This window comes from Crocodylus siamensis, chromosome 5 (genome assembly GCF_052110815.1).
Source record: "Crocodylus siamensis isolate JL-2025a chromosome 5, ASM5211081v1, whole genome shotgun sequence".
NCBI classification, from domain to species: domain Eukaryota; kingdom Metazoa; phylum Chordata; order Crocodylia; family Crocodylidae; genus Crocodylus; species Crocodylus siamensis.
The window spans coordinates 134,911,346-134,926,349 of record NC_143399.1 but is presented as its reverse complement, the minus strand read 5'-3'; the positions used below and the strand labels follow the sequence as shown (position 1 = coordinate 134,926,349).

General features: G+C 47.5%; 1 protein-coding gene across 3 annotated transcripts in view; it reads left to right on the top strand.

Annotated features, from left to right (window-relative positions):
• The first annotated feature begins 1,712 nt into the window (after positions 1 to 1,712).
• ATP2C1 (ATPase secretory pathway Ca2+ transporting 1) overlaps positions 1,713 to 15,004 on the top strand; it is an 80,670-nt gene continuing 67,378 nt past the window's right edge. For all 3 annotated transcript variants that reach the window (XM_090046390.1, XM_090046391.1, XM_090046389.1), the window contains exons 1-2: positions 1,713 to 1,860; positions 1,975 to 2,143. In XM_090046390.1, coding sequence (XP_089902516.1) covers positions 2,138 to 2,143 — 6 coding nt within the window. In that variant the 5' untranslated portion in view covers positions 1,713 to 1,860; positions 1,975 to 2,137. The remainder of the gene's footprint in view (positions 1,861 to 1,974; positions 2,144 to 15,004) is intronic.

Genomic DNA, 15,004 nt, shown 5'->3' with positions numbered 1-15,004 from the left:
ACCACTGAGCCTGTGCTTTTCTAGGCTGAAGAGTCCTATAGCTCTCAGCCTCTCATCATAAGGCCTGTTTTCCTGTTCTCTTATCATGCATGTGGCTCTCCTCTGGACTCCCTCAAGCTTCTCCACATCCTTTTTAAATTGTGGAGCCCAAAACTGGATGCAGACTCACCAGGTATTGATGAGGTGGGGGAAAAAGGGGGTTGCTGGCAGGAATTTTGGACTATCATAGTGGTGTCAAGCTGAAGCAAGGGAGGTTTAGGTTGGGTATTCAGAAAACTTTCTCACTAGGAGGGTGGTGCAGCACAAGAACAATTTACCTAGACAGGTGGTGGAATCTTCATCCTTGGAGATTTTTAAGTCCTAGCTTGACAAAGCCCTGGGCTAGAATGATCTAGGGTCCTGCTTTAAGCAGGGGGTTGGACTAGATGACCTTCAGCAGTCCCTTCCAACCAGTCATTTTCTATGACTATGAATTATCCCAAGGTAAATTGATTGGTTAAGCTAGGCCAGTGATTCTCAACTAGGGGACCGCAGTGCCTCTGGGTGGCACAATCCTGTCAAGGGTGCTGTTGGGGGGAAGGGGCTATCCCATGTTAGCCCTGTTACCTTTGCATAGGTGGGCCCTGCTGTGCCTTCAAATGAAAGCTGGGCACAAACCAGCTATAAAATCGTTATACATTTTCAAACACTAACTCCATAGTGCAGCGGTTCCCAATCTGTGGTACAGGTACCACCAGTGGTACTCAGATAGCATGTCAGTTGTACATGTTACCAGATTAGTTATAATTCTACTTTATATGACAAAAATTTGCTGGTGGTATCTTAAAGTTGTATCGTTTTAAATTGGTGGCACACCATCTGCCAGTTTGGGAATCAATGTCATAGAGGATTGGCCACAAATGTTGCATGCCTCCCGAGGCTGGGGGGGGGCAGGGCACGGTGACCCCCCCCTCCCCCCCAGGTGACAGGGCCATGGCTGTGGCGAGTGGCGAGCGGGGAGCTCCTTCAGGTGGCCATGACGGTGAGAGTTGGGGGGTGGCTGGCGAGCACTGACTGACGATGGTAGTCACTGTGGCGGCCAAGAGATTGACAACCTCCCGCAGACGCCACAGGGGCAATGTTGGCGGCAAAGGGGTGGAGGGTGGCAGCTGCCCACTAGCGCTGCCAGCGGTGTCAGCCCATCTTGGGGAGTGCACTGCCAATTTCGGGGGGGAGGTGCACGTGTGCCCCCTACATGTTACCGATGGGGTTGGCTCTCTTTTGAGGCAGAAAGTGCTTTTCGTGGTGTGATAAGGCTGGTCAAAATGTATTGTGTGACTAACCACCGGTGTGATAATCGCTCTGCACCAGTGGTGGGTCTGAGAGTTTATTGCACGCAAGTGGCACAATATAAGTACCCCGAGACTTCCAAGACAAAGCCGGCAGAGCGGTTTGGCTGGGTTCTTTTCAATAGGAAAATCCCCGTTACTGTTTTTTATGGAGGCAAGAACAGGGTGATGAACTTAAGAGGGTCTTTTTTTGCCTGTCTGCTTCCAACCCAGCAAGGTTGAGCAGCCCTGGTGTAGGCCGTACCAAGATACTGTGGGGCGGGGGTCGTGGAATAGTGTGCCCCATCCCCCGGGGCCGTCCTTGGGCGGGGCTGAGAGCCCAGAGCCGGAGCTTCCGCACGTTCCAGTCCTCCCCTCCCTCTCGCCCAGGCCGGCCTTCAGCAACGCATGCGTCATGGCGCCGCCCGACCCGGCCCCACCCCTTCCGCTCGTAGCGGAAGCGAATCGAGCCTTCGCTGGCCGGGGGGGCGTCTGTGCAGCCGCAGCCAAGCCGAGCCGGAGCTCAGCAGGAGGCGCCGCCGGGAGGGGGCGGGTGAGGAGCGGGGCCGCCGCCGCCGGGCGCGGAAAGGGCGGGGTTGGGGCAGTAGCGTGGGGTCACTGTGGCCCCGGGCGGGGCCGCCCCAGCTAGCGCCGGCTTCTCTTGCAGATGCAGATGTAGATGCAGCTGCGGGCGGGAGCGGCGTGATAGGCGCCAGGATCCGGAGCCTCTTTCTCCCTGCCCGCCCGCCACCTCCCCCAGCGCCGCCGCCGCCGCCCCTGGCGCTGAAGACTTCGTAACAGCGTCAACCTGAGCGCGGCTTCGATGGAAAATGAAGGTAACGCGCAGGGCTGCGTATGTGCGAGTCCGTCTGGGGAAGTGTGTGTCCTGCGATGGCACTTGGGCGTTGTTGGTCCGGGGGGGTGTCCCTGTCCGTGTCCTGCAATGATCCCTGGGCGTTATTGTGCCCCATGTGTGCGTGTCTGTGTCCCCAGCACTTGTGCTTGCCTGTGGGGCCAGGCTTTCCACCAGGCCACTGCTGATAAGGTGCCTACGAATGACAGAGGGAGGAATTGCGGTGGGCGCTGGACTTCTCTCTGCACTGGGCCACCTGCCTTCTAGGGGCCACCCAAAGATCTTCCCCACCACAGGTCTGGCCTCTTTCCTGTTCCCTCAGGGCCACAGCATCACTCCAGCCCTTGCAATGCACCGGGTACTCTCCAGGCAGGAGGCCAGCAGTCACCTATGTGCGCCCAGCCACCGAAATGAGCAAGCCCCTTTCTTCCTCCAACAGGAACCAGTTGGACTTATCTTAGAACCACTCCTTTGTGCTAGTGACTGCTTTGTGTTTTTGTGCTAGTGCCTCTTTGGATCATCATGGTTTCATCTTTGTGCTGGTCTGATGGTATTGAATGTTTTGGTTTGGGGAGTGTTTCGGTTTTGGTTATTGCACGCAAGTGGTTGTTTTTGGTTTTGGGAGTGTTTTGGTTTTTTGGAGTTGTGTAAATAGAGTCTTCTCATGTTCCGTTTTACTTCACTCGCAGTATGGTGCCTTATTACTGAAGCTTGTTGACTTATGCCTCTTTCTCGATTGAATGAGACGAGTCATAGTTTCCGAACATGGAAAAACAGTATTTGCATCTCGGATTTTTCCGGGTATGTCAGTCGTACATGAAGGTGAAACTTGTAGTTTGCTTTGTTACCCTGCCCTTCCCCTCTTTCTCTCTGTAATGGATGCTGTAGGGCAGCGACACAAAGCCACTCCATGATAGGGTAGACTGGCTTCTTTAACCCCTGGTGGTAGCCAGTCTAGGAGTGGAGCCCTGATAGATGGATGCTCTCTCTTCCTCCAGGAGGAGTTCCTGCAGCCAAGCTGGGTCAAAACATACTGGTTACCTGCCTTTCCTTTGGATTAAACCAGCAAGGCTAAGAGGGAAACACTGGTGTGTGGGCAACCCGGTGTCTCTATGTACACTGCCCAGGCTTTTGTGCCCTGGAGAAGTCACTCCAGCTTGGCTTTATCTTTCGAGCAAGGTTTAGGTTCTGCTAGCTGATGTCGCGGAGCAATTCTGTTGCTTCCTGAGACGGACTGGTGCCTAACTAAAAGTCCAGTGACTTTTTTTGTTGTTGCTTTTAAAGCTGTTTAGCCCTCCTTTACATACTGTGAACCCTGTAGCCCCTACCCATTTCCCCATTTAGCAATGTAACTAGGAAAGGGTGTTTTTGAGATCCTGACCATTTTGATTGCTCCTGATGACAGCCCTTGTGTTAGTCTGCAGGAAGGTATTGACAGCTTCACCACCAAATATGTGGAGTGTAGTCATCCCTTGATTACTGCAGATCATTGTTTCTCCACCTCCTTAGTTTCAAGGCACCCCTCAGAAAATGCTGTCTCTCAGCTTTCACTCATTCTTAAGCTACAGAAAAATAATCAAGCAATTCTTCTGTTCAGAGAACTTGGAAAGACCACAACAGGTCAGGATATTTTTGACACTGAGGATTCTTATTTGAAATCTCTGTGTTCATCTTGCGAATTGCGTATAGGTGTTTGCATACCTAATAGTGCTAATACTGTCCATTATCCTCAAAAGGATCTCATGGTGCTTCAGGATGCTGCATTTCCTTGGGTCAGTTTCATTGGTGTCAATCTTTCACAGAACAACTAGGGAAGAAAACTATTTAAAAAATACTAATAGAAGGGGGAAAGAAAAAAAATTGTGGGGTTTTCTTAAAGGGACTTTGAGTCATTTTTTTTAACTTGCATAGACCTGCTTTAGTTTGGTTCTTCAAAACCTGAATGTTTTGCAGAGTTTGCAGCTCTAAAACTTAATTTGCTAAATTTTGAGCTTTTTAAAACTGAATCTTCTGAGGAGTGGTGTAACCAAAGACTAGCAAACTGTTGTGGAACAGAAGGAAATGTATCCTAGGGAACACCTCATGAGAGATGCTGAGTTTCCTTTGGGAGCTGGGTTAGCTTGCAGTAGCAGAAAGTCAGAGGGCTCACATTTCAAACACTTATTGCAAGGAAATGGATGAGAATGTTAGAGTGCAGCCCTTTCAAAAAACTGTAAAAAGAAAAGATGAAAATATTACTGAAATAGAAAAACACATTCATCTGACCTAACTCTCATGTGTCAAAAACCAATAACCGGTGTAAAAGCCTATTATTTTCCTAGTTTTGTTCAAAATATGGGTATAGTTTTTTCCAACTTTTTTGAACATCAGTGGGTTCTTAGTCATCACACAGGGAGGAAAAGAGCTGCATGTTTAAATGAGCACCAAGCTTACCTGTGTTGAAAAAAGCAGCTTTATAAAATGAGAAGTGACTTTTGGAAAAAGACTTCCAAAAGGAACAGATGCAGTGTTGTTAAATTTAATAACACTTGCTATGTTGATGCATTTTTCCCCCTGACCTTAAATCCAATTTCTCTTTTGAAGTCAGTTGTTTAAACTCCAAATCTATTTTGCTGATGTAGCAAAAATGTCTCATGAGCAGTTTAGGTAACAGATTCATAATTAGGATGACAACCCTATTTATGGCCATAACTTTTTTGAATACTGGTGAAACCTGCTTCAGGGAGGAAAAATTGAAGTACAGGCAATGTAGCAACACTGAGTCAAAAAGAGGGTTGTTTCAGAAGGTTACATATTTTTTTTTTAACTGGGTCAAAGGCAGGACTATGTAGCACCTTAAAATTATAGTTTTAGAGACAGGGGTATGGGTCATAGCTGTGTTGGTCTAAGGCAGGGGTGGGCAAAATGTGGCCTGCCAGGCCCTTCCATCCAGCCAGGGGGCCCCTACAAAATTTTAGAAAATTGATATGAATCTGCCCCGGCTGCCTGTCATACAGCCCTCGATGGCTTGCCAAAACTCGGTAAGTGGCCTTCTGCCTGAAATAGTTGCCCCTGGTCTAAGGACATAGGCAGACAGGTTCTTTGGGTGAATCTGATATCTTTTATTAGACCAGCTTAAATAGCTGGAAAAAATTTTCTTAGCAAGCTTTCAGGTTTAAAACCCCTTTGTCTGGCTGAGGAAGCATCTGCTGGTATGCATGCAAGAAAAGCAGTCAGTGAAGACAGAAATTGTCTCTCACCCACTGACTCAGGCTGGGAGGTGGTGGGGAAGGGGGATGAAAGTAGTAGGTAAATAGTGGGGCGGTACCTGGAGAATCAGATGTCAGGCGGGTTATAGTGTGCCATAAATCCAATGTCTATATTTAGTCCATGCTTTTTTGTATCCAGGAGGTTGATGAAGTGAAGTTCATAGGCTCACCTGTGAAAAGTGTTTTGTAAGTTCCTTTTTGAAGATTAGAACTGAGAGATTGGGAGGGAGAGTGGTTTTCTTGTGAGAAATGTGCCCCCACAGGTAACTGGGTATTTTTGTCTTTAATAGATTTTTGGTGTGCGTTCCTTCTGGTGCGCGGTTGTTTGGTCTCGCCTATGTATTTTCCATCAGGGCATTTGGTGCATTGGATGAGAGATACTACATTTCTGGAGGTGCAGCTAAAGATAGAGGAATGCTGATGGTTTTGTTGTGGGGTGGGGGAAATGTTGGTAGGCTTTGCATTTCTTGTCATGGCATAGTCTGGATTCATTCGGTATGTTCAGGGCCATGGGAATTTTGCTTCTGATGATGAGGTTAGCGAGGTTTGGTGCTTGTTTGAAGGCTAGGATAGGTGGTTCTGGGAAGATCTTTTTAAGAATTGAGTCTCCTCCTAGTAAGGGTTGCAGTTGTTTGTGGATTTTCCGTATGGGTTTGAGGGAGGGGTGGTATGTCATAACCAATGATGTGATTCATGGGGGCGTTTTTCTTCTGTACAGCAGTTCTTCACGTGGTGTCCTGGTGGCTATTTCAAATGTGTGATCTGTGTCTCTGGAGCAGTGTCCTTGTTGAGATTTGAGAGGTAGCAATCCCGGGTGTTTTCCTCAGTGCAAATTCAGTAGTATCTGACAGCTTGGCTCTATATCATAGCTTTCTTGGTATATTTTAGAGGCATATGTTTTTCTAGGTGCCAGCCTAATTTTATCAGCTGTTTCATCATTTTTTTTTTAATTGAATTTTAATTTAAGTGCAGTTTTTTAGTATTATTATTGCATAATATATATGGGTGAAGGATGTTTCAGGTACAGTTCCTTCTTGGTTTTAAAAAATGAAGCTAGATCCAGCAGACATGAGCAACATTTCAGTATTCATGATTGGGTTCATTGAATCGGTGTTCTGTAACACTACTCTTTGAGTTAGCTTTTTTTAGCTTTGCTTTTTGTGTGAAAAGTAATTCTCTTTACAAGTACATATCCAGTTTATGTAATCTGTTGTTTACATAATTGGTGTTGTCTTTTCTCCTTCTTTTCCTCTCCCCTCATGTTTCCTTTGTTGAGCAGTCTTTCTCTTCATCTGTTCACTTTTTATAGTAGCTATTTTACTAATAACTCTACTGGGCATATCACGTGAGAGTCTTTCATGGTCCTTCCAAGAGATAATTAATTAATGCACCAGGATTGCAACTACAGTTAAACCAGAGTTTACTTTGCAGAATGATAATAGCAGTAATTAAAAAAAACAAACAAACAACAATGTTTTTAGAGGCCTTCATCTCTGTTTTAGGGACTGGGAAGTTGTGGCTTTTTGGCATTAAAGCAATAGTTTCCTGTAGTCCCCTTGAGAGTGAAAATATAGTTCTGCTAGTACTGGCTGTAGCCACTATGCATTTGCAGTAGCAAGACATTCATTTATACAGAAGAATATGTGTAAAATGTACATGTAAGAGAATGTCTCAATCTTTTTTGCTTTGCTAAGGCTTACTCAGTAAAGCTCCCTAGTTGGGTACGCAACAACACAACATAGGAAGTAGGGGAGAAAAGACCAACAGTCTCATCAGCTAGGATTTACAGAATGATGCCCCTGGTAGACCTTGATTATGGCTTTTCTCTTGCATGTAATTTGACTAGTTGTCTAGTTTGGGAAGAAGCTCCAGATACTCGAATGTTACCTTGTTAGTAGCAGCTAAAGAGGAGCTTTGTCATATAATTTTCCTTACTTGGCTCAGGAAGAAAATTTTGTGGTTTTTTGGGTTTTGTTTCATTTAATTGGGGGAATGTGGAGGGAAAGTATGAACACCTAATTTCTTGAAATATGTGCCATAGCAGATTCACTGCTTGTAAAAGTTATGTTCTGTCCAAAACAAAAACCTTACAATTAGGGGTGCACCACTTACCGATAGAGATTTTTAGGGCTGATACCGATAGCCGATTTTTAAGGAGGCATATCAGCTGATGCCAATTTCCGATACAGCTGCATCCAGCTGGTAAGTCTGGAGTGGTGGATGGGGAGAGGGAAGGGGCATTGGGGGGCAGATCAAGGCCCCCCCCCACAGTGATGGAGGGAGTGGGGCTGGGGCTGGAGCAGGGGCTGGGGCAAGTGCTGCCAAAGCAGCACGGGTGCTGGACAGAGCCACGGCTCATCCTGGGGGTTGCACAGGGGTGGCTTGCGCCACATTCCTGGGATCTGCTTACCCACTCATCTGGCTGCTCCTACCACTTGTCCGGAAAGATACTGGGGGAGGCATGTGTCCCCCAGTCTGTGTGGGGTGAGTAGGGCCAGGGCTGTGCCTGAGGTGGACAACGGAGGTGCTGGCAACAGGGCCTTTGTGAGGGCTATGGTGAATTGTGGAGTGGCTGCAGTCCCTCCCAGCATCCCTGCTCCCAGTGCTGCCACTGCCTGCTCTGAGTGCAGCCCAGGACAGGCCTGGCCCTACCCACCTGCCCTGTGCAGATCCAGGGGCACATACTCCCCCATGATCTCCTAGACAAGTGGCGAGCGCCAGATGAGCGGCTCCCAGACAAGCAGCATGCAGAGGTGAGAGCCACTCCCCCCTCTCCCTACAGCCCCTGGATGAGCTGCGACTCCATCCTGCACCCTGCCTTGCCCCAGCTGGGCAGTGCTTGCCCCAGCCCCACTCCCTTCACTGCAGGGGCCCTGTGCGTCTTCCCTCCCCCCCCCCCCCCCCACTTCTGCCACAACAGACTCATTAGCTGGATGCTGCTCTTCAAGCTGCTGGGCTGCACTTCTTGCCGCCTACATGCTGCGCATGCATGGGCCTGTTATTGGCCATATCAGTCTGTAGCAAAGTGGGAACTTCCTGACTAGCCACAGTGCTAGTCTCCTCATCTGCCTCTGGGCATGCTGCCTGCCATGCCTTGATGACACATAATTAAAGTGTTAATTAGGTGGGAGGCTGCCCTTCAAATGCCCTGGTCTCCTGGACCTATGTATGCAGCTCCAACCACCCCTATACTTCAGCTGTTAAGCACATCTCTGAGGCTTGGTATGAACTCTGCTTTGGCCTGAGGCCGGGCAAAGCTCATCCTAGTTGGGCCTCTTGCTTTCTGTCCTATTACGGTCCACACACATACCGCCTCCTCCCACTGAGGCCTCTCCCACTCCACTGCCTCTCACACGGTCTTTCTCATGCTGCCCCTTTGTGGGGCCACTGTCATACTGCCCCTCCTTTTTCCCAGGGCCACACTCACCCTGCCCTCACCTGAAGGGTCCTGGGCTTATTTCCCTGCACTCTTCAGCCAGCAAGTGCATGACTTCTTTGGCCTCTCCTGTGACCCACATCCAAGCGAATGCTGGGTGGTTTGCAGAACACTGGAGTGACTCTTCCTCTAGTCCTTCACTGGGTTGCTCACCCAACTGCTCTGAATTAGAGGCTCCTGACTTGCCCCGTTGCTTACTTGTGGCACTTCCTCAGCCGCTCCACCCAATCAGCCTCTGGCCAACTTGTGGCCTCAGGTGCCCGAAGGCTTACCTGGACCCAACCTGGCCCCCATGTTAACAGGGCCTAGCCTTGAGCCCCCTGCTTACTGGGACCCACTTTGCTTTCTTTCTTCTGAGGGCCTCATCTTAGGCGCCCTGTTCATAGGTCCTCACTACACATCCCTCTCAGCATTCACATGTTGCCACTGTATCTCGGTCCCTAACTCTGGCCTCTCTCCTTGGGCTCCCTCACTCACGCTGGGCTCCTTCCCTCATACACATGCACAGTTGGGGCTCTTAGCCTCTGGGTGCCTTGCCTGTTCACTAGACTTCATACCCCTTGCTAGGCTATCCAGACCTCCCAACTGCCACTCTGGTGCAGGCTGTCAAGTGTCCCACTGCAGCCTGCTCTACACCTCTGCCTCCACTGAGGCCTATACTCTGCATCCCTACGCTGGGGCCTGGGGTCACACATACCCCACAGGCTCAGGTGGCCACAGCCGTGCCTGACCCCACTCTTTACTCTCTGGCGTCTTGCACCCCACATAGGCTCAGGTGGCTGCAGCTGTGCCTGACCCCCAGTGACCTCCCATGTTAACTGACCCACCTGAAGGTGAGGGCTGGGGTTTAGGCAACCCTACTCTGGTGGTAACTGGCCTGGCATTTCTGGGGGGCTGTTCTACTACAAACTGCTCCACTTGGCCGCCCATCCCCGGCAGCATGCAGTTTTAGGTCTTGTCCAGGAATACCATCCCCATCAGCTCTTGCCCTTGTCTCCTGGTGTTACTGGAGCAGCAGCTCCACTGGGAGATGTTGTTTCCTCAGTGGCAGGCAGGAGAATGCTTGCTTTAGCTCTGCTTGCCTGAATCTTAACATGGCTGCTCATCAGAGCTGGGCTGCACCTGCTAGTTGCCTCTTCAGGCTCTTAATTTCCGATACAGACAATCTTCTTTATATTGCTGCTGATTTGATATCAGATCAATGTATTGGTGCACCTCTGCTTACAATTCTGTGTGTGCAGAAGGCAAAACAAACTGAGTGTCCAACATGTGAGCTAGTTAGGCTTTACCACTTTTTCTGAAACCATCCTTAAACTGCACAGTTTTTCTCACTCAGCCAGCTGGTAAATACAAAACGTTATTGACCAAATTTATCTGGACGTGTTAAATACCTTGGACTGAAGCTGGCCCAGTTGGCTGGCTGGCAAGGAATGCAGCCTCATAATTTTTTTTTGCTGTTCTTTTATGGAACAAACAATGACAATTTTGGCAAACAAATAGTTTGCTTGTTTTAAAAACCGGATACACAAGTCTGTTGGAGAGAACCCTGAGCTATGTTTTATTAGTCATGTCTAAGCTTTCTGCTTTGAGATTGGACTGAACTATAATTTCTGTATTTGAGACCTGCCAAGACAAGTAAATGTTTTGGATGGGGAATCCAGGAAAAAGATGACAAAGCTGAGATGGAAATACAAAGCGCCCGAGTGAGGGACTAACAATCGAGGGATGGGGGAGAGGAGGGGAACGCGACTAGGTACACTAATACCTACATCTTGCCTAGCACTACACAACAGTTCTCAAAGTGCTTTCCAAATAGTTCCCTTTTCCCCCCTCCCTCCCATAAGATGAGGAAGGTTTGTGCCCAAAATTACCCTAATGGTAGTGGCTCAGCTGGAGATTGAAGAGCCCAGTATTCAGTCGCAGAGATGACGTGATGGAAAGATTCTGTAGTGTTCTTAAAATCCTATTTGATTCTTGTGTTTCTCTGACTAGGTCTGTTTTGTCTGAACTTTAGGTTGATCTAACTGAGGCTAATGGCCTGTGCCCTGTCAAATTTCAGATCACTTAGAGTTGTGTATGTCCTCTGCTTTTCCCTAGACTCCGTGTAAAGTGTATGCTGTTTAATCAGAGTTCACATTCTAGGTGCACCCATCAGTATAGGTCTGAAAATGGTGTTTCCATATTCATCTAGTCTGATGGATAACATTAGGAAGGTGGTATGTCCATTCTTTGTCAGTCAAGTAATTACAGAACTCATGAATAAGCCTTATGTATTTCTCCAGTGTGCTAAGTGTATTAGTACTTTCTCTGAGGCTGCATGGCACTGAGAGAATGATAAATATCTCTGTTCCTCCCTTACAATTCTGGGTTGATTTCAGCAGCTCAGCTGTGATATTTTTGTGGTTTTTGAGAGAGAGAACATATTTTTTTCCCCTCCATGAGTGCTTGTTGCTTTTCAGACCCACTTCATAGTTGAGTGATGCTTCTGGATCAGCATTAGCAGGGATTCTTTCATCTTTTTTTCTTTGTCACTTTGCAGCATCTAGTAGTGGGCCTGCAAATTTAAACTGTTCAGAAAACCTGTTGCTGCTAATCTTCTACTTTTTTCATGGGGATTTTTTCAGCATGAGAGGTTCCATTTTTAAGTTCATGCATTGTTGTGTTTTCAGTTAATTTGTTGATGTGACATGCCAAGAAAAGGCAGATACCTGAGTGAAGCTGTTAATGAACAGTTGCTACCCAGTCTGGAACAGCTAGTCTAAACTATTGTTACAGCTCCTTCCATGGTCCTTTTCTGTGCGTGCTTGTTGACAATAAATACGCTTTCTGATAAATGAAACAGGAAACTTGATATTCTCATCATCTTCCTTTTTAACTTCTGCTAGAAACTTCCTTTCATCTGGGGATTGAAATTGGAATCTAATATTCCTAGCATCAAAAAGCCTTCACTTGTTGATGTGAATATTTCAAAGTGACGTTTAAAGAAATGGATTCAAGCCCACTGGCTTTTCTTTCCTATGGGAAGCATCTTTTCCACAGCTGTCTCTGTGGAAGCTTCATTTACCCCTCCCGGACTGCATTTTGTTTTAATAGCTGTTCTTCTGTTTCTGCAGGATTGTGTTGTTCAGTATTGTTTGCAGTCACCACGTTGCAGTCCTATCTTGGTTTAGCAGGACAAGCTGCTTTTTGTCTCTTGTAACCATGCTTGTCTGCATTTTGATCTTCTAATCTTTTTTTTTTTTTTTGGGGGGGGGGTTCTATTCCTTCCCCTCCGTCCCTCCCTCCCCCCAAATAAAAAATAAAAACCTTTATATAGTGTGGCATAGAGATTGAATGTGCTTGAACACGGAGTTTACTAGGCTGCTTATTTTTAAAACAATTTGGAAAGGCTACAGTATAAATGGGGACCTACCAAATTCACTGGCCCCGGCGGCTGATTACATGGCTGTAATATATCTGGGACCCCGAATTTCACAGCCATATCATGGCCAGGGCTGCCACTTTGAAGGAGGAGCAAAGTGGGTCCCATTGCAGGTCCCCCCACACTTCTGGCTGAGGGGAGCTGCAAGTCCCACCCCTCCCAGGCATTGATTGAAGGAAAATTAACATTTATTGGCTATTGGCCTTTTTGGCTGGAGTAGCCGATAATTTACTGATAAATATAATATACATTCTGGCCTGGGCCCCCAAACACCATGTGCCATGTACACAGCCGCATGCATGTACATGGCTAGGAATGCAGCTGGGCAATGTGGAGAGCAGTACCTTGCAGGTAAGTCTGTAGAGGGGAAGGGGAGTGGGGAGGGGTGCAGCTCAAGGCCCCCTGTGGTGAGGAGAGGGATTGGGGCTGGGACACGGTGGTGAATGCGACCCCAGGGCTTGAGGTGGGGAGTGGGATGGAGCTGTGAGCAGCTCATCCAGAGGATCAGCATCCTAGCACTTGAAAAATGGTGATGGGGGTGCTTGAACTAAAGCTCATCAAATGAGCTTTAGTTCAAGTGCCACTGTCACCATTTTAAAGTGCCGGGATGCTTTTAACCAGAGCGGGACAAAGGCAGAGGTGGGCTGCCTGCTGTGGGCTTGGGGCTCTTTGCCCTGTTGCCTTTACCCCAGGAGCTGCATGCTGGCTGTGTTGCATCTCCTACCTGTCTGGTGACACTGGCAGCAGTAAGCTGTGCCTCCCACTGCTAGATGAGCAGAGGACATGGTGCAGTGTGTGGCTCCTGGGACAAAGGCAGCAGGGCGAAGAGCCCCAGCCCACAGCGGGCAGCCTGCCACTGCCTTCACCCTGCTGGTCTCTGCTCCAGTTAAAAGCATCCCGGCATTTAAAAAAGGTGGCGGCAGTGCTTGAACTAAAGCTTGTTCAATGACCTTTAGTTCAAGCGCCCCCACTGCTGTTTTTAAGCATTGAGCATCCCCTGGATGAGCTGCCTGCAGCTCGGTTCCAATCCTTGCCCCAGCCCTGGGGTCCCATTCACCCGCCTGCCTCTGCCCCACTCCCTCCCTCACTGTGGGGGCCTTGATCTGCAACCCTTCCCCTCCACAGACTTACCTGCAGGATGCTGCCCTCCATATAACAAGCTGCATTCCTGGAAATTGGTTATTGGATTGGTGTTGGCTGATTTTATGCCTGATAAATAATTGGCTATGGGAATTGGCCAAGAAGATCTTTATTAATGCACCCCTAATAATTACGGAGTAGACAAACAGTTTAAGTGCTCCTTCCCTGCTCCCCAACCCCTTCTGGAGACTGGCAGCCTGACTCCCCCCCCCCCCCCCCCCCCCCCCCCCCCCCCCCCCGCGATCTCTTCCCCCTCCTCCCCGCCCTTCTGAAGAGACAGCTTTTTTGACAGCTCTTTGCTGACTTTTTGAACATAGCCAGTTCCTTGTGAAAAATTGCGGGAGATAGCCAATTACATGATTTCTGTGAAATCCTGTATTTGGTAGGTCCCCAAAAATAAAGCAACATTTTTTTTTAGTAAGGTTGAGAAAGTAAGGTTAAATTGCACTGAAGTGAAGACATGTAAGCAATAAATAGATATCAAGTAACTCTCTCTAAAGAGAGAATGAGGTATAAATAATAGTAAATCATAAAATGTTTCTAATTGTACTGGTTCAAAATGGTCATTATGATGAAGCTTACATAATAGCCATCAAAGAACAATTAAAAAAAAATGCAGTAAACAAATTGGCAGTTGTGTTGTGTTGTGGAGAGAGTGGTATCTTGGTATACCAAGCTGAGCAAAGCATTTTGTAAAAAGCCTTTAAAATGGTTATGGGGGTGAAAAATTAGTGGTCTCTATTGTGGTTAAGAATACAGTATAAAATATGTATGTATGAGCCAGAATGAAATTTTGTGTGGGCTTGAAGGTGAAGAAAAGTCAGTTTTTCATTGGGAGTGGAACAGGTGGAAGCTGTGGAGAAGAAATCTGAGATGGTCACATAATTAGATTGTCATCATAAGCAGGGTGAGAAAATTAACTGTAACAGTTGTACTTTGGCTGCCAACAAGGAAAGGGGCGGATATGAGGGAAGGGGGGAAAACATTACAGTAATCAAGGCATAAAAGCAGGGCAAGCAACAGATCATAACAGTGACAAGCAGTTTGGCTTGATGCCTCCTTTTCACTGCCTTGTGCCCTGCAGCTGATTTTTCTCTGCAGCCCTCTGCTCTTTCCCTCCTCTCCTATTATAGGTGCTGATTGTAGTAGAACTAAGCCCTCTCCCTCCTGGCTTTCTCCTGTCCCTCCCTCTCATGTTGACAGCTGCCTCTTATTTGCCCCCCCCCCACGTCCCTTCCCTACCAGAGGGGATGGTAGCTACTCTGGTGGTGCAGCCTGCTGTATTGGTGTGTTAACAGTGCATTCTAGCTGTTGTAAGGGTTAAAAATAATAGGCTAGCAAATATAAGAATACAGTTGCAGTCTAAATTTGTGGAGCTGCTTTTTGGCATGTAAAAACATTATTTCTGAATCCTGTGCTGTACTTCATTTGGCATTTGGCATTTGCAATTCACACACAAAAAAATAGTTAGTACAAAATAACTTCTAGTACCACCTACCGGAAAACTTGTTATTGCAGTCAAGCTAATTTTGCTCTTGTCATCTTAATACATGTTCAATCCTGAAAAAGTATTCTAATAGTCTAAAGATAGGTTTAGCT